This window comes from Schistocerca piceifrons, chromosome 1 (genome assembly GCF_021461385.2).
Source record: "Schistocerca piceifrons isolate TAMUIC-IGC-003096 chromosome 1, iqSchPice1.1, whole genome shotgun sequence".
Lineage (NCBI taxonomy): Eukaryota > Metazoa > Arthropoda > Insecta > Orthoptera > Acrididae > Schistocerca > Schistocerca piceifrons.
The window spans coordinates 232,471,066-232,492,413 of record NC_060138.1 but is presented as its reverse complement, the minus strand read 5'-3'; the positions used below and the strand labels follow the sequence as shown (position 1 = coordinate 232,492,413).

Here is a 21,348-nt window from a genome sequence, read left to right as displayed (position 1 = left end):
TACAGATGGGTGTTATCCTTACAACACACTATCCACTCCCGAAATTATCCCACATCAACCTATAGTAACCTACTGTCCCCACACCTTCCACCCAATAGTTTCCACCCCCTCATCCTATTGCCTTCTCCCTTTTCAAGTTCCCACACCCTCTTTGTTTGTCTACCAGCCTCTGTCAACCCCTACCTCCCAACACTTTGCCTGGCAGTCTCTATAACCTGCACACTCGCCCCGTAAGACAGCACTCTTCTCTTCCCCACCAGATCCTGCTGTCCCTCCCCCCTCCCCACCCCACTCCAGATTGCTATTCACATGACATTCACATCCCAGTCCGAGCTGCCGATGGTAACGGTCATGTGTGCATGTGCGTGTGGGAGCAATCTATTCTTATCCTAATATTATTATTAATTTCAGTCCAAGATGAATGTGAAAAAACTATTTTGGCCAAGTTTTATGATACTGTGTCTTTTGGTTGAGAACTTAAGTATTCCTAAATTGTTTAATGTTGCTGTATAGTTATTGACAACTAATAATGTTAATATTCATTGTATAACTTCTTTTCGTATAAAGAATACTAGACTGACTTCCTTCGAACAGATGTGTCCAGATGTGACGGTTCGCCCACTTTTATTTCTTAGTCGATTGTCCTCGGTATCAACGTACTGGCTGAAAAAATAAAGGGTGGAAGTGCAGTACTGTGTACTGTAAATGATGTAGCCAACAGATGCACAGTTGCGTTTCACAGTCCTTTACTTTCACTGTTCACTCCCCCCCCCCCCCACCCCCCCCCCCCCCCCCAATATTACTCAGTTATATGGTCAGTGCACTACTGTTTAACTTTTGATAAGCCTCATTAATAGGTTGCAGGCAAACATCCACATTCAATAGTTTACTGTTGAACATCTACGAGCAGTAAAAAACATAACTACATAGTCCACAGTTTTTTCGGAATAATCAGGTACATATGGAACAGATGCTGTCATTGTTTTAACACATGGCCTAATTGTGTTATGCTTTTTTCACAGTTAAGTTGATGCATTGTTGTTGTTCTAACCAACACAGGTTTCTTGTCTGAAGCCCGGCCATGGACGGACTGTCACGCGACAAAAAAATCGGGTCCTTATATATCCTCATAATAATAGGTACTAAAACAACTACACATTGTTCAAAGCTAAATTTACAGAAATTATAATTAAAACTTAATTCATTAAATTAACTGAATAGCTTGACAAATTAGTTCTTTTTAACAGTTTCTTCTACTGCAAGAGTTAGGCTTAATTGTTTCTTTAAATCATGAAATTAACATACACCATTACGCAAACAAAACTTTTGACAAAACTGTTAATTACTTTGGAATTAATTAAGGGCTGGCTTTGCTAACATGGTTTGGAATAGATCTAAACAGATACTTTAAGATTACTAGTATTTTGTCTTCCAAATGCTTACAGTTATTCCAGAATTTATATTTGTTTATAAGTCAACAACAGAATTTGATTTAAGAAACAACTACTAATTTCACCCTATAATTAAAGTATTGATTAGCAATAGTCGAATAAAATTAGAAAATCAATTGCATACATAAAAATAAGCACAAAATTAGATATGGTGCTATATTCTTTAAAACTAAGGGCCAACCTTTTTCTTTCATGAAAATGCTGATATACTCACGTATGTTAATGATAATTAGTCAAAAGTGAAAGTGAAAAAAAGAATTTTAAGGAGGCAGATGGCAAAACAAGAGGGGAAGTAAAAATATCCCGTGTTGCTTCATAACATGGTGAATATTTAGCATTTATTTTTCAACTAAATTTAACAATTATTTTTAATTAAATTAAATACTTCTGCAATTTTACGACCATCCCCTCCTTAAATTTGAAATAGAGGTGTACAAACGGTAAACTATAAAGCAACTGGAGAGACTAAACTTACCTGATAGGTTTTTATGCGCAGCTGCTGTTCTCTGCAGACTGAATCCTGTGTTAACATTTTAGTCATAAGACTGAATAGTTGTTGAATTCTCTGATCAAGGCGCAAGTCCTCACCATGTTTTATTATACAGTGATGTTCCTTTGCATCATTACCAAGCATTGTTAGCCTTATAGGTTTCCGCATTGAATGTAATACGATCACCTTTTGCAACAAAATTACAATGTTTGTCAAGATGCAGAATCAAATGGTCATCTAAAATGGAATCTTTTAAAGTACACTTAAAAATAAAAGTGTTTTAATTGTTAAGAAGGGATATGCTACATGTATGCCACTCATATTGTAACTGAGACATTCTAGAAACAGAGATGAATAATGTTGCATTTAAAAAAAAAAAAAAAAAAAAAAAAAAAAAAAAAAAAAAAAAAAAAAAAAAAAAAAAAAAAAAAGTAAGTTAGCAGAATATATTATTGTTATACTCCTTTAACCAATTCACATTGAAATGAGATGATCTGCCATCAGAAAGAATTCAGAAAGTGTGCCAGTCACACCTGTTGAAGACTTCTGGAAAGGGGGCAAGTGACATTTGTTGTTGTTTTAGTCCGAAGACTGGTTTGATGCAGTTCTTCACATTACATTACAACTACAGAATTCAAAGCAGAGACTGGGTATGAGTATTTGAAAGGGCTTAAGAGAGACTTTTCAAGAACAGAAATCCAATTCAAAAACAAAGCTTTGCTCCTGAATTATAGAGTATAGTGTTTCAAGGGCAGGAGATGGTTTATTTCTTACCAGAGACAGTGCTAAAATTTTATATTAGCACAGACACAAATGTACGCATTTCACCTGTAATGAAATTTTGTTTGCTAGCAATATCTGAAGGACAATACTTCAAATATGTTTTGACATATTCCTATAGTTACTTCCACTAAATACATTCTAAGAACTAGGACAGCTAACTTACTGCCACTTTATGAATTCACACACACTACCACTTTTTTCTCAGCCTGAGGAGAGACGAGAGAGCTGCTAAAACCCAATTACAATGAAGAAACTGGAAGAAGGTAAAACGTCACATATTTATATATAATCTCCATGGTAAATCAAGTCAATTAGTGTTACTCATAAATTAATGTGGGAAATTCATCATTTCCATTACACAATAAGTCATGTGCGAAGAGATATATGTGTTACTAGTTAATACAACCACATCTACACTTTGATGTGCCAAAGCTTCCTCTGTTTTCAATAGGCTACATTCTCTTAGTACTATTTACCAGAAGCATTAAAACACGTCTTTTTACAAATATGCAAATGGGACCACTCTATGAAATTAATTTCAACGATAAGATTTTTCTTTGCCTCCACTGAAGTAGAGATCTGCAGAATATATATATGGTGTGTGGGAAAAGTAATGTGACTTGTTTTTTTTTTGTTTGTCCCCCCCCCCCCCCACCCAAACAACAATATTGTCCCATTTAAAGAAGTTCCCTTATGCAGCTATACGCCAGTGGAGTCGTTCCCAGTCTCAGTAGCAGCACTCAAAGATTTCAACTAGTAGGGCCTTTAATCTGTCGATCACATTCTTTGGAATGTTCTCTTAAGAGTCCCAAAAAGATGTCCTTTAAGACATTTTTCAATTTCAGGAAAAGAGAAAAGGTCAGGCGAACAGAGAGGCTGTGGAAAAACACGAATGCTTTTTGAGGTAAAAAATTCCATGATGGAAGTGGCCATGTGACTCGGGGTGTTGTCATGATGCAGCATCCACTTGTCTGCAACATCTGGTCTCACTCAATTAACCCTTTTCCCGAGCCTTTCAAGGACATCTTCATAAAACAATTGGTTAACCGTTCATCCTGTAGGAAGATATTTTTTTATGTGTGATACCTCTACTGCCAAAAAACAAATCAGCACTGTTTTGATCTTTGATCTGCTCATTTGACCTCTTTTGGCCAAGGATGTCTCTCACTAAACCACTCGTCACTTTGTCCTAGGATTGTACTAAAACATCCACGATTTATCACCTGTGATCACACAACTGAACCATTCGTGGTCATTGGCAATCCTCTCAAGACCATCACTGCACACATTTCTTCGATTGTCCTTTAGCTCAGTTGCGAGACTTTACAATATCATTTTGGCACAAACCTTTCGCATGTGCAAAAGTTCAGTTAAAAAAGTGAAAGTGTTTAATAAGTCACCCATCACTCTTATTGTTAATCGTCATCTGATCTCACAAGAACATAAGCACGTTTGACGTTTTCATTGGTTTTTTTATTTTTAAGGTCTCCGTGAGCAAGTATCACCTTCAACATGTTCTTAGACTTCCAAAAATGAGTTGTTCTGGCAAAAAATATTGAGCTCTCAATAAGAAATATTCCCAATATGCCTGACTCAATTTTTCAAAAGTGATGCTCACAATTCCCAAAGTTTAACACAAAACTTGAAAGCACAACATTGCTCCAAATTCTGCTGTTCAATTTTCGTAACATACATCTACAACACAACTCACTGATGGCACTCTCAAAAAATCGTGTGATAGCTGTTAGGAGCTGAAGCTTGGACTGAGCTGCTTGCTAGAATAAAGGATACCATATTCATTTTTTATGCACTTTTGTTTTTTCAGTTATATTTCTCTTCCTACTTTCTTTGGAACGCTTTAATGGTTAGGTACATTAGGATGTGGCATGTCACAATTCAGCAACAACAGAGACGAATTTGCAATTGTAAAAAATGTTACCTTCATATCACTGACATCTCACAGAGTGAGAAGAAAGAGCCACACATCCTTAATGTGGTTAGTAATATTATAACATATCCGTTAAATGCAGAGAGAAGTGGAAGTATCAACATTATATGAAATACTTATCTCAATAACAAGAAACACATGCTGGCATATTATATGCTGCCCAGTAAAACATAATGTTATTAATAGCATGCTTTGGGTTGATGACAGATTTACATCCTTATTTGTATCGAAAGAACAATGCAATCACAAAAATTATAAAATTATGAGAGAGAACTGCTCACCGGTACTATGTTCAAAACAAAATATTTAGTTCTACTGATAGTAACTTTAAAAAAAAGGATTATATGACATTACCCTAGTTTACACAACTAGCAGTTCCTTCTTCGGGGAGGAGAGGATAGGTTGGACAACATTAAAAAGGAAGGGCAGGTCACACAGATACCAAAATGAGGGGGACCCAGCTACTGTGATGATAAAAGGTATGTTCCTGTCATCCTAGGATCTGAGTATCCTGTCCTTCCTTTTTAACCTTCCAGAAACCATCTTAAAAATAATGGAAATAAAAACTAATTAATGAAATAGGTAAGACTGGCACTACAGCAAGCGAGATATAACAAATTTGATAATAGAGCATATGTATAGTGGAAAACAATCCATCATATGAATATATGATTAGGAACAGTAGCAGTGGCTAAGGGGGTTACAGCACTGTTAAGGGCAGCTCCTGCAGTCACTAACTTGCCTATTTTTTGGGAGGAGACAATATAGTGATGGTGATGTATTCTGATGAAAGAGTCTGTGAGCAGTGATGGCTAGAATAAGAGCTAAACAACGCCTTTAATAATAATGGTAAACAGTCATAATTCATTGTTGGCAAATAAATTAAAAAAAACTTAGATCTTAAAAATGCCGTATTACAGTGCAACTACTGAGGTTACACAAGCAAAAACTAGCACTTCATTTTGTAGAGGAAGCATATGCATCAACTACAATTTTCTGTCCATCACAAAATGAAAACTAGCTGTACAAATGTGATAGAGAAAAGAAGTCACTGACTGCTTAGCTCACTCATGGAAAATAATGTGCAGTCGCTTGTGTAAGTTTGGTTGGGAATGGTGTAAAGGTACTGAAAAAGGAAGAGTGTATGGAAGACTGCAGTCTGCCATAGTTGCTGATGTCATATATTAGGAGTAAACACTGAAGGAGAACATGAGAGAAGCTTTTTTCTGGTGAGGTTACAGTGTGCAGGTGCTGACAACTGATACGTTTGTTAGATGAGAAACATACTGTATATAACTAAAGTATGGATATACACACTATTCTGTGCCATTATGAAAGGTAAAGACATATTTGAAGGTTACATTAATACTTCATACCTCTGGATGGAAATTTGCAATCTTAATGTGCAAATGTGGAAGAGGGCGTGATTCTCCAGTATACTGTCCAGGTATTTCTAGGTCATTCCCCCACTTATCTCCTTGAAAGTTCTTAAGCCATGGGCTGAATTCCCATAGAAAGTAAGTGCTTTTAGTTGACTTTGACTTGTTGTGTAATTCCTTCCTGCATTTCTGGATGATTTCTAGTGCTTCTTCAATATTACCACTATTGACAGCCTGTGTACATGTATAAATAAATAAACAAATATGAACATAATAGAGGGAAACATTCCACGTGAGAAAAATATATCTAAAAACAAAGATGATGTAACTTGCCAAACGAAAGCATTGGTATGTTGATAGACACACAAGAAAACACACACACACACACACACACACACACACACACACACACGCACAAGCTTTTGCAACCCACAGTTGCTTTATCAGGAAAGAGGGAAGGAGAGGGAAAGACGAAAGGATGTGGGTTTTAAGGGAGAGGGTAAGGAGTCATTCCAATCCCGGGAGCGGAAAGACTTACCTTAGGGGGAAAAAAGGACAGGTATACACTCGCACACACACACGTATCCCTCCACACATATACAGACACAAGCAGGGACAAAAGAGGAGGAAAAAAGGACACACATCCAAAATACTTGAGACACAACTATCTAAAAAGCAAAAAATTCTAAATGATTTTAAGAATCATAGTAACTGTATTACTGGTTATGCAAAACAAGAGGCAGTAACTAAATGTTAAAAGTCTCACAATCCATGAGTAACTGATGCTATTAACAGCTTAATTTTCTACGAATTCACACATTCATTTCACTCATTCTATCGTGCTTTGCAGAGCATGTCAAGAAGAACTATCTTCAAAGATTTGAAATTTTCAAGGATTTGAAATTTTCAAGCACACATCAACAAAGAAGAAGCAAATCACAGAAACTTAATCTGTACACTGTACACTGTTATGTACTATTTGTTCTTAAGATAGCCAAATATAGTTTAGTAGAGTAGGGCAACCACTGTTTTGAACTAAATTTTCTGCTTCCTCATGAATATAATACATAAAAGTAATCACCAGAACCCCCAACAGACAATGGAAATCATACCTACAAAATTTACCTTATCATTATTGATTCATAAAAATTTGACATCCTATTAATTTAGTAACAGAGAGAGCACTCGAGGAAGGAAGCTGTTGGCAGTACTAGGAACTCAGTCCTATGAGGAGCAAATAACCATTGATGTAGACAGTTTTACATTTGATGTGGAATGGGCTAAAGACATTCTACAGGTAAGTCTAAGCATTGCTTGTGGACAATTACAACTTAGTAGCTGACTCACTTCTGCAGTGTTACATCACTACAGAAGGACAATGTCTGCCTAGCTTTGGACATTCATTACAAATGGGGTACAGAATAGTACCCAGCTGTTTTTGATACACAACAAGAGTACACCCAACAGCCATATGCAGTAATGTTGATGTAGATTCAATCTGGAGAAGCCCCAGGAGAGCAAATGAAATCAGCCAAATTAACAGGCTCTTTGTACAATTTGTATTGAAATATCAGGTTCTGAAGTATATCAGATCTAGCAGATGATGACATTAGTTGCACTTGCTGGCAAATTATCTGTAAACACCAAAACTACCATGATACCATGCTGATTTTGGTGTGTTTTTATGCCTACTGAATTTTGGATTTTCATGTCTTGTTAAACTGTTTTTTAATATGAACACTTATCTTTTGGATGCAAAATGTTACAACAGAGCACAAATCAAAATTAATCTATAGAAAATTGACCAACACAGAATGAAAATACATTGTTGTTACTAAAATTTGCATTTTTTTTTCATTAGCAAACTGGGGTCAAATTTTTTAGAGAAAAGAAATGAAACCCAATTACTTTGTTGTATGTTAGGTAACTTTAACAGTTGTGGTCAATATATGATGTGGTATTTAATGTAAAGATGAGACTCCCAATTGAAATCTGATGGAATACAATTTTTAAAGAACAGGGTCACTGAAAGTTAAAGCCCGGAAATTGTCACAGTCATGATGATACTTCCAGGGGATCTCACAATAGAGATGTCCTTCAGTCACTTGTGAACAATAAAACAAATGTTGTGAACACTGCTTTGATGTTCCCTTTCAAAACATCAACAAATTTAGAGAAAAGACACATTCCCAAGCACCAAATATTTTATATCTTGTGGACATTTGTGTGTAGATGGCTGAGAGGGAGGACTTTTTTTGAGGGGGGGAGAGGGTCGGATGGGGTGGGGGGGGAGGAGTGTGTGCTGCCACTGGACAGAGACCAGCAATTTTTTTTTTAGTAGTTTTTCCATGATATACTACAAGTAACGAAAAATGCATTTCTTTCATCTAAGGTAGTGTTATTAGAACAGTACTGCTTTTGAAAATGTTGACTGGAATACTCTCTTTCAAATTCTAAAGGTGGCAGGGGTAAAATACAGGGAGCGAAAGTTTATTTATAATCTGCACGGAAACCAGATGGCAGTTGTAAGAGTCGAGGGACATGAAAGGGAAGCAGTGGTTGGGAAGGGAGTGAGACAGGGTTGTAGCCTCTCCCCGATGTTATTCAATCTGTATATTGAGCAAGCAGTAAAGGAAACAAAAGAAAAATTCAGAGTAGGTATTAAAATCCAGGGAGAAGAAAAAAAAAAAAAAAAAAAAAAAAAAAAAAAAAAAAAAAAAAAAAAAAAAAAAAACTTTGAGGTTCGCTGATGATATTGTAATTCTGTCAGAGACAGCAAATGACTTGGAAGAGCAGTTGAACGGAATGGACAGTGTCTTGAAAGGAGGATATAAGATGAACATCAACAAAAGCAAAACGAGGATAATGGAAATTTGTTAACATCGAGTATAGATTTAAGTGTTAGGAAGTCATTTCTGAAAGTATTTGTATGGAGTGTAGCCATGTATGGAAGTGAAACATGAACGATAAATAGTTTGGACAAGAAGAGAATAGAAGCTTTCGAAATGTGGTGCTACAGAAGAACGTTGCAGATTAGGTGGGTAGTTCACATAATCTGTGGGACATGTAACTAACTAACTGAGTTGAATGGTTTGCTTAGTGGTCTGTGAGCATATTCCATTATTGTGATTGTGACTATGTGAGTTAACAGTTTTGCAATGGCTAACCAGGTAAAGCAGCGTGTCTGTATACAGTTTTGATTTAAACATGGGAAAACTGCTGTCTAAACGCAGAAAATGTTGAAGCAAGTTTTTGAAGCCAACACTTTAGGTCAGATACAAAATTATTGACAATTTAAGAGTTACCGTAATGGGTGAATATTGATCAATGATGACCACTGCGTTCATAAGTCAACAGGAATTGCACTTGAAAATGTTCAGAAAGTGAGTGAATTGATACTGTTAGGTAGCACACAGACATGTCAGAACATCGAACATGAGAAAGATTGCAACTAAGTTTGTGCCATGAATGCTTCAAGCTGATCAGAAGCAACATTAGACGGAAGTCTTCAGGGAAGTTAAACAACTTCTTCACGACAGAACTGTTTATAAGAAAGAAAGGTTCGCAGCAGAGCTTCTGTAAAGTTTGGAAGGTAGAAGTAAAGCTGTGAGGACAAGGCATGAGTCGTGCTTGGGTAGCTCAGATGGTAGAGCACTTGCCCACGAAAGGCAAAGGTTCCGAGTTTGAGTCTTGGTCCAGCGCACAGTTTTTATCTGCCAGGAAGTTTCATATCAGTGCACACTCCGCTGCAGAGTGAAAGTCTAATTCTGGACAGAACTGATTGCCCAATGGAAGGAAACACAGCCGAGCACAAAACGTTCAATTTCAATGACTTTACAAATTGTGCTAACTGGGTCTTTCCCATCATCTTTTCTGAATTATGTGATTGGAAACTGTTCATTCAGCACATCCTTTATATCCATAATCCTCCTGGCCCCAGTCTCAACAAGCCCCTTGCCCCATACCCATCTCCACCCCTGCCCTTGGACCCTGACATCATGCACGCTACACCCACACCTTCTTTCCTGCAGTCTTCCCTAACTCTGTTCTGTCTCCTCCTCCTAATCCACACCATCTCATCACTGCACACTACATGAGCTCGTCGGAACAGGTGCCCGTGCAGCATTCCTATTACAGTGAGTTGTTATGTTCACTCCTTAAATTGTATACATTCCACCAGGTCTTTCCACTCCCAAACCTATTAAAATATACAGGCCGCTTGTAGCTCTTAAACTCTTTTGGCATTAGGTACACAAATTCCTATTGTAAAATTTATTGTTAATGACTGAATATAGTTTATGGAAACAATCAATGTGTGAAACGTGACACATGCAGATGTGTTTTGCACAGGGTATATAAGGTAACATTTGAATGTCAAATTGACGTAAGTCCATTTATAGCTAGTAGTAATTTTTATACACTGTTCCACATACCGTTAATACTGCACCCAAGTGTATTTCACCTTTCTGAATCTGAGATTTTGAACTTCTTTTGTTTTCATCTGGATAATATTTATCAATTTCACTGAAAATCTCACCACATAACGCACTACTGCCTTGTGAAGGCATCTCCCTTCGCGACACAAACAATCTGTTCAACATTTCTTGAAATTCAATTTTGAACTGATTTAAGTTTGCCACTCCAGCTTCTAAAAGCTGAGATAAATTTTTGAGTTCATTGCCCAACAATATATATGGCAAACACAGCCAAGAAAATGCATTTGTAAATTCTTCCACAATGGTGTCACTTAACAGGATGGTCTTTAATCTGTTCAACATGAAACAGACAATAAATTATTTGTAAATACATAGGACAAAATGTTTCATTTATGAGAGCACTGAAAGTGAGCTAAAGAATTATAACTATAACTGACATTACCAACCTGTCTACAATGATTCTGGCAGATTCACTGGTTTCTGAGATCTCATCAAATGTGTACTTTTTGGCACTAACTTTAAAAGCATAAACCAGAGCTCGTGGGTAGGCTTTTGCCATACGAATTACAAGCTCATGTAAGGCAATCCCCACAGGCGAGTCCAAAGAAGCCAAAATCTGGCTCACCCATCCAAGAAACATCCACTCAGGGACAGAGGCACTCTGAGGAAAGAGAGATGATGATGCCAATAATAGTGATGATTATAATAACAACAACAGCATTAACAACAAACAACAACAACAACATTTTATATATTAGGAATAAAATGCTAGGGGAAAATGTTGAGAGCATTATCAGTATGCTAGTGTAACACAAAGCAAAATAAGAATAAACACTAAATTCGAAAGCAGTTTAAGCTTAACAACTCTCCAGGTTTTGTTATAGATCCCAAGTTCTTTCAGTGGTGTAACATAGTATTCACAATTGTGCACTAATTTCTGCTGCTTTATTTATTTGACACAGAAAAATATGATTAATGGGCTGTGCCTGATATTAGAATCTTAATGATGGTGAATTCTTGCCCACCACTGCCACTTTAGCTCTGAAGACAACGGAGCCTTGATGCAATTACCTGGTGAGTGGTCATCACTATATTTATTATATTCACATCATCAATAACCCCCCATGAACCATGGACCTTGCCGTTGGTGGGGAGGCTTGCGTGCCTCAGCGATACAGATGGCCGTACCATAGGTGCAACAACAATGGAGGGGTACCTGTTGATAGGCCAGACAAACGTGTGGTTCCTGAAGAGGGGCAGCAGCCTTTTCAGTAGTTGCAGGGGCAACAGTCTGGATGATTGACTGACCTAGCCTTGTAACACTAACCAAAACTGCCTTGCTGTGCTAGTACTGGGAACAGATGAAAGCAAGAGGAAACTACAGCCGTAATTTCTCCCGAGGGCATGCAGCTTTACTGTATGATTAAATGATGATGGCATCCTCTTGGGTAAAATATTCCGGAGGTAAAATAGTCCCCCATTCGGATCTCGGGGCAGGGACTACTCAGGAGGACGTAGTTATCAGGAGAAAGAAAACTGGCGTTCTACGGATCGGAGCGTGGAATGTCAGATCCCTTAATAGGGCAGGTAGGTTAGAAAATTTAAAAAGGGAAATGGATAGGTTAAAGTTAGATATAGTGGGACTTAGTGAAGCTCAGTGGCAGGAGGAACAAGACTTCTGGTCAGGTGAATACAGGGTTATAAATACAAAATCAAATAGGGGTAATGCAGGAGTAGGTTTAATAATGAATAAAAAAATAGGGATGCAGGTAAGCTACTACAAACAGCATAGTGAATGCATTATTGTGGCCAAGATAGACACGAAACCCATGCCTACTACAGTAGTATGAGTTTATATGCCAACTAGCTCTGCAGATGATGAAGAATTTGATGAAATGTATGATGAGATAAACGAAATTATTCAGGTAGTGAAAGGAGACAAAAATTTAATAGTCATGAGTCACTAGAATTCGATAATAGGAAAAGGGAGAGAAGGAAACATAGTAGGTGAATATGGATTGGGGCTAAGAAATGAAAGAGGAAGTCGCATGGTAGAATTTTGCACAGAGCATAACTTAATCATAGCTAACACTTGGTTCAAGAATAATAAAAGAAGGTTGTATACATGGAAGAACCCTGGAGATACTAAAAGGTATCAGATAGATTACATAATGGTAAGACAGAGATTTAGGAACCAGGTTTTAAATTGTAAGACATTTCCAGGGGCAGATGTGGACCCTGACCACAATCTATTGGTTACGAACTGTAGATTAAAACTGAAGAAACTGCAAAAAGGTGGGAATTTAAGGAGATGGGACCTGGATAAACTGAAAGAACCAGAGGTTGTACAGAGTTTCAGCGAGAGCATAAGGGAACAATTGACAGGAATGGGGGAAAGAAATACAGTACAAGAATGGGTAGCTTTGAGGGATGAAATTGTGAAGGCAACAGAGGATCAAGCAGGTAAAAAATAGAGGGCTAGTAGAAATCCTTGGGTAACAGAAGAAATATTAAATTTAATTGATGAAAGGAGAAAATACAAAAATGCAGTAAATGAAGCAGGCAAAAAGGAATACAAACGTCTCCAAAATGAGATCGACAGGAAGTGCAAAATGGCTAAGCAGGGATGGCTAGAGGACAAATGTAAGGATGTAGAGGCTTGTCTCACTAGGTGTAAGATAGATACTGCCTACAGGAAAATTAATGAGGCCTTTGGAGAAAAGAGAACCACTTGTATGAATATCAAAAGCTCAGATGGAAACCCAATTCTAAGCAAAGAAGGAGGAGGAGGAGGATAGTGTTTAACGTCCCGTCAACAACGAGGTCATTAGAGACGGAGCGCAAGCTCGGGTGAGGGAAGGAAGGGGAAGGAAATCGGCCGTGCCCTTTCAAAGGAACCATCCCGGCATTTGCCTGAAGCGATTTAGGGAAATCACGGAAAACCTAAATCAGGATGGCTGGAGACGGAATTGAACCTTCGTCCTCCCGAATGCGAGTCCAGTGTGCTAACCACTGCGCCACCTCGCTCGGTAGCAAAAAAGGGAAAGCAGAAAGGTGGAAGGAGTATATAGAGGGTTTATACAAGGGCGATGTACTTGAGGACAATATTATGGAAATGGAAGAGGATGTAGATGAAGATGAAATGGGAGATATGATACTGCGTGAAGAGTTTGACAGAGCACTGAAAGATCTGAGTCGAAACAAGGCTCCAAGAGTAGACAACATTCCATTAGAACTACTGACAGCCTTGGGAGAGACAGTCCTGACAAAACTCTACCACCTGGTGAGCGAGATGTATGAGACAGGTGAAATACCCTCAGACTTCAAGAAGAATATAATAATTCCAATCCCAAAGAAAGCAGGTGTTGACAGATGTGAAAATTACCGAACTATCAGTTTAATATGTCACAGCTGCAAAATACTAACATGAATTCTTTACAGACGAATGGAAAAACTGCTAGAAGCCGACTTTGGGGAAGATCAGTTTGGATTCCGTAGAAATATTGGAACACGTGAGGCAATACTGACCCTACGACTTCTCTTAGAAGCTAGGTTAAGGAAAGGCAAACCTACGTTCCTAGCATTTGTAAACTTAGAGAAAGCTTTTGACAATGTTGTCTGGAATACTCTGTTTCAAATTCTAAAGTTGGCAGGGGTAAAATACAGGGAGCAAAAGGCTAGACTTCTCTTAGAAGCTAGGTTAAGGAAAGGCAAACCTACGTTCCTAGCATTTGTAAACTTAGAGAAAGCTTTTGACAATGTTGACTGGAATACTCTGTTTCAAATTCTAAAGTTGGCAGGGGTAAAATACAGGGAGCAAAAGGCTATTTACAATTTGTATAGTAACCAGATGGCAGTTATAAGAGTCGAGGGGCACAAAAGGGAAGCAGTGGTTGGGAAGGGAGTGAGACAGGGTTGTAGCCTCTCCCCGATGTTATTCAATCTGTATAATGAGCAAGCAGTAAAGGAAACAAAAGAAAAATTCTGAGTAGGAATTAAAATCCATGGAGAAGAAATTGTAAGAATTGTAATGCTGTCAGAGACAGCAAAGGACCTGGAAGAGCAGTTGAACGGAATGGACAATGTCTTGGAAGGAGGATATAAGATGAACATCAACAAAAGCAAAACGAGGATAATGGAATGTAGTCGAGTTAACTCGGGTGATGCTGAGGGAATTAGATTAGGAAATGAGACACTTACAGTAGTAAAGGAGTTGTGCTATTTGGGGAGCAAAATAACTGATGATGGTTGAAGTAGAGAGGATATAAAATGTAGACTGGCAATGGCAAGGAAAGCGTTTCTGAAAAAGAGAAATTTGTTAACATCGAGTATAGATTTAAGTGCCAGGAAGTCGTTTCTGAAAGTATTTGTATGGAGTGTAGCCATGTATGGAAGTGAAACATGGACGATAAATAGTTTGGACAAGAAGAGAATAGAAGCTTTTGAAATGTGGTGCTACAGAAGAATGCTGAAGATTAGATGGGTAGATCACATAACTAATGAGGAAGTATTGAATAGGATTGGGGAGAAGAGAAGTTTGTGGCACAACTTGACAAGAAGAAGGGATCGGTTTGTATAACATGTTCTGAGACATCAAGGGATCACCAATTTAGTATTGGAGGGCAGTGTGGAGGGTAAAAATCGTAGAGGGAGACCAAGAGATGAATACACTAAGCAGATTCAGAAGGATGTAGGTTGCAGTAAGTACTGGGAGATGAAGAAGCTAGCGCAGGTAGAGTAGCACGGAGAGCTGCATCAACCCAGTCTCAGGACTGAAGACCACAACAACAACAACAACAACAACAACAACAACAACAACATAACCAATAAAATCAAACAAAACCCACCACTTTCAGTTAAGCTCACACTAATGATTCATCATTCCCTGAATGATTTCCTTGCTTTTCCAGACACATACATTGAGTTTATAAAGAAATTACATATAAAATCACAGTGAAGATATTCCAGGTTTCAGAATTTAGCAGGCCCCTGACCCATGGTTCTGGGGTACTTTTGCACAACTCTCGTTATTTCCTAGAACTTGCCAGTCCTTTTCCCTCATCACTCTTTCTTCCCATTCAAGCCTTCTGCGCAGAAAAAGGAGCCACTGGCTCTGAACACTTACACATTTACATAACTTTTATGCGTTTTCTGCCACTGTTGCTTGGCGAGTAAATTTTTTTATGTATCCAATTATATTTTATTTTCAAAAATTGATTATTTTCATTGATAAGTTATGTACTGAGATTCAAATGCACAATGACTAAAGTAACCAGTTTTGTCTTTGAACTTACAAAATTACTTCTGTGACAATGAAAGAACTGCTATCATTTCAGCTTTCCATGGCCTTGGTCATTCATTAACCATGGATATATTTATCTATAAACTATGGCATATGCGGCTATTAATTGGCATTTTAATCAACGTATATTGTCTGCTACAAGAGAACACACATCTCTTTCTCATTTATTTCAAGTTTATAAAATTAATTACAAGCATTATGAATAACTATTCATTTGTTGATCCACTGCAGTGCCTTCAAAAGTATGTGAAATATATTCTGAATATATGTAACTATGTGGGCTGTACTGAAGAACAATACAATATTATGATCTAGAGTCCCATCAAAGATAACATTAGTGGCAGAGCACAAAGCTCGGGGCAACAAGGATGGGGAATAAACCTAAATCTGGATGAATGTATGGGTATCTGAATCCCAGTCCTGAATGTGCTAGTGACAATGTCTGCTTGCTTGCGTTGAAAATAATGGTTTTTATTTTCTTAAATCAATGAGAAAAACATTACATGTCTCAATATGCTTCACACTAACATCCATTCCTTCTTATTGCCAATCCTATTCAATTTTTGTCAGTGTGCTATGCATTTTAAACAATTCTTTTTTTTTCTATACATCTCAAGTATCTGAAACACTTGCCTCCCAAACCACTATCACATTGTTTAAACATCTAGTTAGTGTCTCACGTATGTGCAGTCTCTGAAACTGATTCATAATTGCAGCCTCATATTTGACAAGAGTATAAGTTTGTTGCTCTGAAGGCCATTTTGTTCTTATTATTCTTCCTCCTGCCCCTCATTTATTTTGGTTCTCTTTTTCTATCCCTGTTTTTTTTTTTTTCTTTTCAATCTCTTTAGCTACGTGTTTTTAACCCAAGTATCTTATAGGTATTTTATACCTATTGTTCCATCTCTTTAAATTTACAATCTTTATCTGATATTCCCTTACTTTATGCATATATATACGAGGGCTATCCACAAAGTACATTACGTTTTGGAATTAAAAATAAATAAAGTATTGGACATTTTTTAAAATTATATACAGATGAAAGCCACACTTAAATACTACTTTTTTACATAGTTGCCATTTAAATTAAGGCACTTATCGTAGCGATGGACGAGCTTGGAAATCCCTTCATTGTAAAATTCGGCCGCCTGCGCCTTCAACCACGTGGTTACCTGTTCATGAAGCAGTGCGTTGTCATCAAAACGCTGCATAGCCAACCACTTCTTCATTGCTGGGAGTAAGTGGATGTCGCTCGGTGCCAGGTCGAGACTGTATGGCGGATGAGGAAACAACTCCCACTTAAAAGATTCGGGAACTTCACGAGTGGCATTTGCCGTGTGGGCCCGGGCGTTGTCGTGAATCAGCAAGATCTTTGAGCCCAACTTTCCCCTACGCTTGTTTTGTATTGCTCTTCTGAGGTTGTGCAGAGTTTGGCAATACCTTTGAGAGTTTATTGTAGTGCCTCTTTCCAGGAAATCCGCAAAAATCACACCTTTTCTGTCCCAAAAGACAGTCGCCACGTGGTTGAAGGCACAGGTGGCCGAATTTTACGACGAAGGAATTTCCAAGTTCGTCCATCGCTACGATAAGTGCCTTAATTTAAATGGCAACTATGTAGGAAAGTAGTATTTAAGTGTGGCTTTCATCTGTATATAATTAAAAAAAATTTCAATACTTTATTTATTTTTAATTGCAAAACGTAATGTACTTTGTGGATAGCCCTCGTACATTAAATATTTGATGTGAAAATTCTTTAGTCTTACTCTTTTTCCTTTGAACAAGTTTTCATTTCTTGATAACTGCAATTATATTCCCATTCTAGTGGAAAACCAATTAAATAGCTATTTAACTTGGGTACATCAATCTCTCCATTTTCTTAGGATGTTCAAAATGTCTCCATTTGGAATTAATTTAACTTCACTTTATGTGATTGCAATTTTACACCTGATGTCTGATACTAAAAATAGATCAGTCTTGTAGTAATCCTTGAATTATATCTAACATGAAAAAGAAGAGACTTTATTTTACAGCACCTTCTCACTTTAAGATTCCGAACCATTTATTTTTCTCTCTTTACCAGATTATGATTAACAAATTATGACAACATGAGATGCCATATTAAGAGATAATTAGCACAGTCATATTTACTAACTAGTTCTTCTTTAAAATCGTAAAAAAGTTTTAATTTTTTTCATGGAAGGTCTGTGTATTTACTTAATTTGCATTACTTAAAACTGTTTATTAATAGTTATGTTTTTGGCACAACATGATCATTACATTCCTGAACATATTTTGCCTAGAGTACTATTAACTTCTGTTCCAATTAGTTCTGTATCATGAGAGACATGATAAGTGCAGGTATTCATATTTTTAAAGTTTTTGTTGTATGGGAGTCCATGATTAGAGTAGTCAACAATTATGTAGTTTATATACTGTTTATTTGACGTAACTAGAGGATAACATGTGAAAGCTTCTTATTGCATTATTATGACCACAACTGTAAGCTTTAGGACGCCCTGTCAAACAAAATTCTTGGGAGAATGGATAGACAGACATTTCATACCAGAAAATCATTCAGAAATATTTTAAAAAAGCAAATGTTTTATATAGAAACACTACTGTGTGGATTTCATTTGTTTGTGCCTAGTTTTCTTAGGTATGGGGTTCTAAGTGGGGCATGGCACAACAAATGTGTAAACTTCAGATGAGAGTTGTAAGAATTATAAAAGGCATTTGACAAAGGGAATCAAGTACAGAATTTTCAAAGAACTCAAAATCTTACCTTTCCAGCCTTTTACATTTATGAACGCAAAAAAAAAGAAGCAGAATTTTAGAGGGAAATGCACAGGACAGCTCGATATAAAAATATATGATGTATCTACCAAAACTTTTATTCAATACTTTGCCTCAAAGACTCCAGCATATTTCAGACATAAGCAAGTCTAAAAAGAATTAAAAAGTATGCTGACAGTTAGCAGCGAATATAGCAAAGATGAATTTATGAAACATCAGCATTAAATTAAACATAACCCATAAAATTTCTAAGTTACTTCCCCTGTGACATATGATAAAACAATCTCAAGTGATAGTGCTGTGTGATGAGTGACACTGATGCATAATTGCATTCTGAATGATCACTATATGGGTCCTACATGATTACAGTACAATACATCAATACTGTTTCCAGAAGAATAGAGATATGAGTTGTAAATACATGTAACACAAGAGATGAAAAAATATGTAGGTATTTGTGTATATTTGAACGGTGCTTATTTGTGTATATGTACTCATTGCACAAATTCAGAAAACAATCATAAGATGCATATTGCATATGGATGTATAAAGAAATAAACAATGATATTCTTCAAAGAATCTTTATGTAGATTTAGAGTAACATGCTTTACAAGCATGTAAATGGCAGAGACTGATCTCCATGAAAAAATGTTTTAAGTAACTTAGAACAAAGTCAGCTGAATATGAAAAGTATCTCAATGTGCTGTTACATCCAAAAACAGGTGACTGTTTCTGTCAAACATGACAGAAAATTGTTGTGTAGCTCTACTTCTAAAGTGGTTTGCTGAAAACGCAATACTTCTACTAATTTCCATAGAGCTCCATGTAGGATATAACAAGCAGGGAACTGAGCAAATATTTTTGTCATTTTTTCAGCACATACACCAACTTACTGCCCAATAAAGGTAACAGTTCACTGAATAGTAGAGCACATCAAATGAATTCGCAATTGCAAATAAGGAGTACCATTAGCTGTAGAATGGAATGATGACAATGAAAATTTTTGCTGGACAACTGATGGTAGTCCTTACTAACAATGGTTAGTCCTAACTAACTTGATGTGTTTTGCCATGGCTGTGGTAGCCACAGTGCCACACACAACACACACACACACACACACACACACGCGCGCGCGCACCTCTGTATGGCTAAACTGTGCTGACTCAATCCCCAGGCTGCAGTATGCTAGTTGGCTGGTATGAGCGTTTGTGTCAGGAGGAATGGGCAAACAAAGCAGACTGGGGTTGAGAGTGTGAGTTTGGGAAAAATGACTGATGGCTGGGAGGGAGGCAGCTGGTGCACAGGTTGCGAATGCATCCTGGGCACTGATATCAGTGAGTTTTTGCAGGGAATGATGATGATTGTGGACTGGGAGGAGGAGACAGAAGCAGAAGAAGAGACTGTGGGGAAGAGAGTATGGGTATAGGACGAGTGAAGTTATGGTCCTGGGACAGGATCCTTACAACCTCATTTCTTATACATTTGACTGACTACTTCTTCGCTTATAGCTACTTCCTCTATGAAAGGAAAGTACACAAACAAATCCACAGCACAACCATGGGTAGCACACAGCATCTTCCTGTGTCAAACTACTTATGAGCCAGCTAGAGGGAATAGTCCTAGTCACTCAAAACTCCAAAAATGTTATCTGGTTAAGATTCGCAAAACTGATTTTCCTGTGTTATCTTCTCACACATCATCAAGCTCCCACCACTTCCAAGAACAAACTGCAAATGAGCATCCCCCATCACACAATACCTTCCTGGACAGGAGAAACTGAACCATATTCTTTACCACTATTTATTAAGTATCAAAGATTGGTCAAATATGGTAATCAGATGCTTTTATGGACCACCTGGGTCAGGAGCTATAGTGGGACAGTGCTTCAGACAGATCACTTATAATGTTCCTGATCATGTTGTTGTGATACTGGGAGGTGACTTCAACTTGTCACATATAGATTGGGAGTTTTATGCTATTAAAACCGGTGCCAGAGAGAGAGTTTTGTGTGACATTGTTCTGGATGTCTTGTCCGAAAATTACTTTGAGCAGATAGAGAACCAAGCAGTAAATGGCAGCCTGGTGCTGATTAGTGGGATAAGGATATCATATAGAACAAAGTGGAAATTATATAAAAATTTTACTAGTAGGCACAACTGAGCTACAATAGCCCATTACGAACAGTATTGCCACATATTTACAAATGTTATTAGGAAGGCAAAGCATATGTGGTATGCAAATAGAACATCTACAATAATTCACAGGATAGAATTAAAACCATATTGTAGGAAGTGTCTGAACCACTGTCCCACTATAGCTTCTGACCCAGGCGGTCCATAAAAGCACCTGATTACCATATTTGAAGGAAGTGTCTGGTCAGCAGCAGAAGGTCGACGATATGAAGTCAGTTCATAGTAAAAATATTTCTGTTACTGATGGGTTAGATATATGTACAGTACTTAACAATCAATTTCTGATTATTGCTGGTGAATTAAACAAAAACTTAGTTTCTACAGGGAATCATATAACTCTCTTGGAAAATGCCTTTCCAAGACTGATGTGTGATATACCCCTTTGTGATACTCACAACTGAGGAGACTGAGTCAATAACTAAATCACCAAAGACTAAGGACTCTGTGATATGATGGAGTACCTAGCAGAATGGTAAAGTACTGTGCTGCACATGTCAGCTCTGTACTTAGCCATATTTGTAATTTTTTATTTAAGAATGGTCAGTTTCCTGAATGGTTGTTGTAGACAATTTTA

At 37.4% G+C, this 21,348-nt stretch overlaps 1 protein-coding gene across 1 annotated transcript in view; it reads right to left on the bottom strand.

Annotated features, from left to right (window-relative positions):
- Window positions 1–21,348, bottom strand: part of LOC124803212 (DNA-dependent protein kinase catalytic subunit-like) — a 561,762-nt gene that overhangs the window by 57,613 nt on the left and 482,801 nt on the right. Inside the window, exons 46-49 of the mRNA XM_047264427.1 lie at window positions 10,934–11,148; window positions 10,485–10,818; window positions 6,049–6,285; window positions 1,927–2,127 (exon numbers count right to left, since the gene is read on the bottom strand). Of these exons, the coding sequence (XP_047120383.1) occupies window positions 1,927–2,127; window positions 6,049–6,285; window positions 10,485–10,818; window positions 10,934–11,148 (987 nt within the window). The remainder of the gene's footprint in view (window positions 1–1,926; window positions 2,128–6,048; window positions 6,286–10,484; window positions 10,819–10,933; window positions 11,149–21,348) is intronic.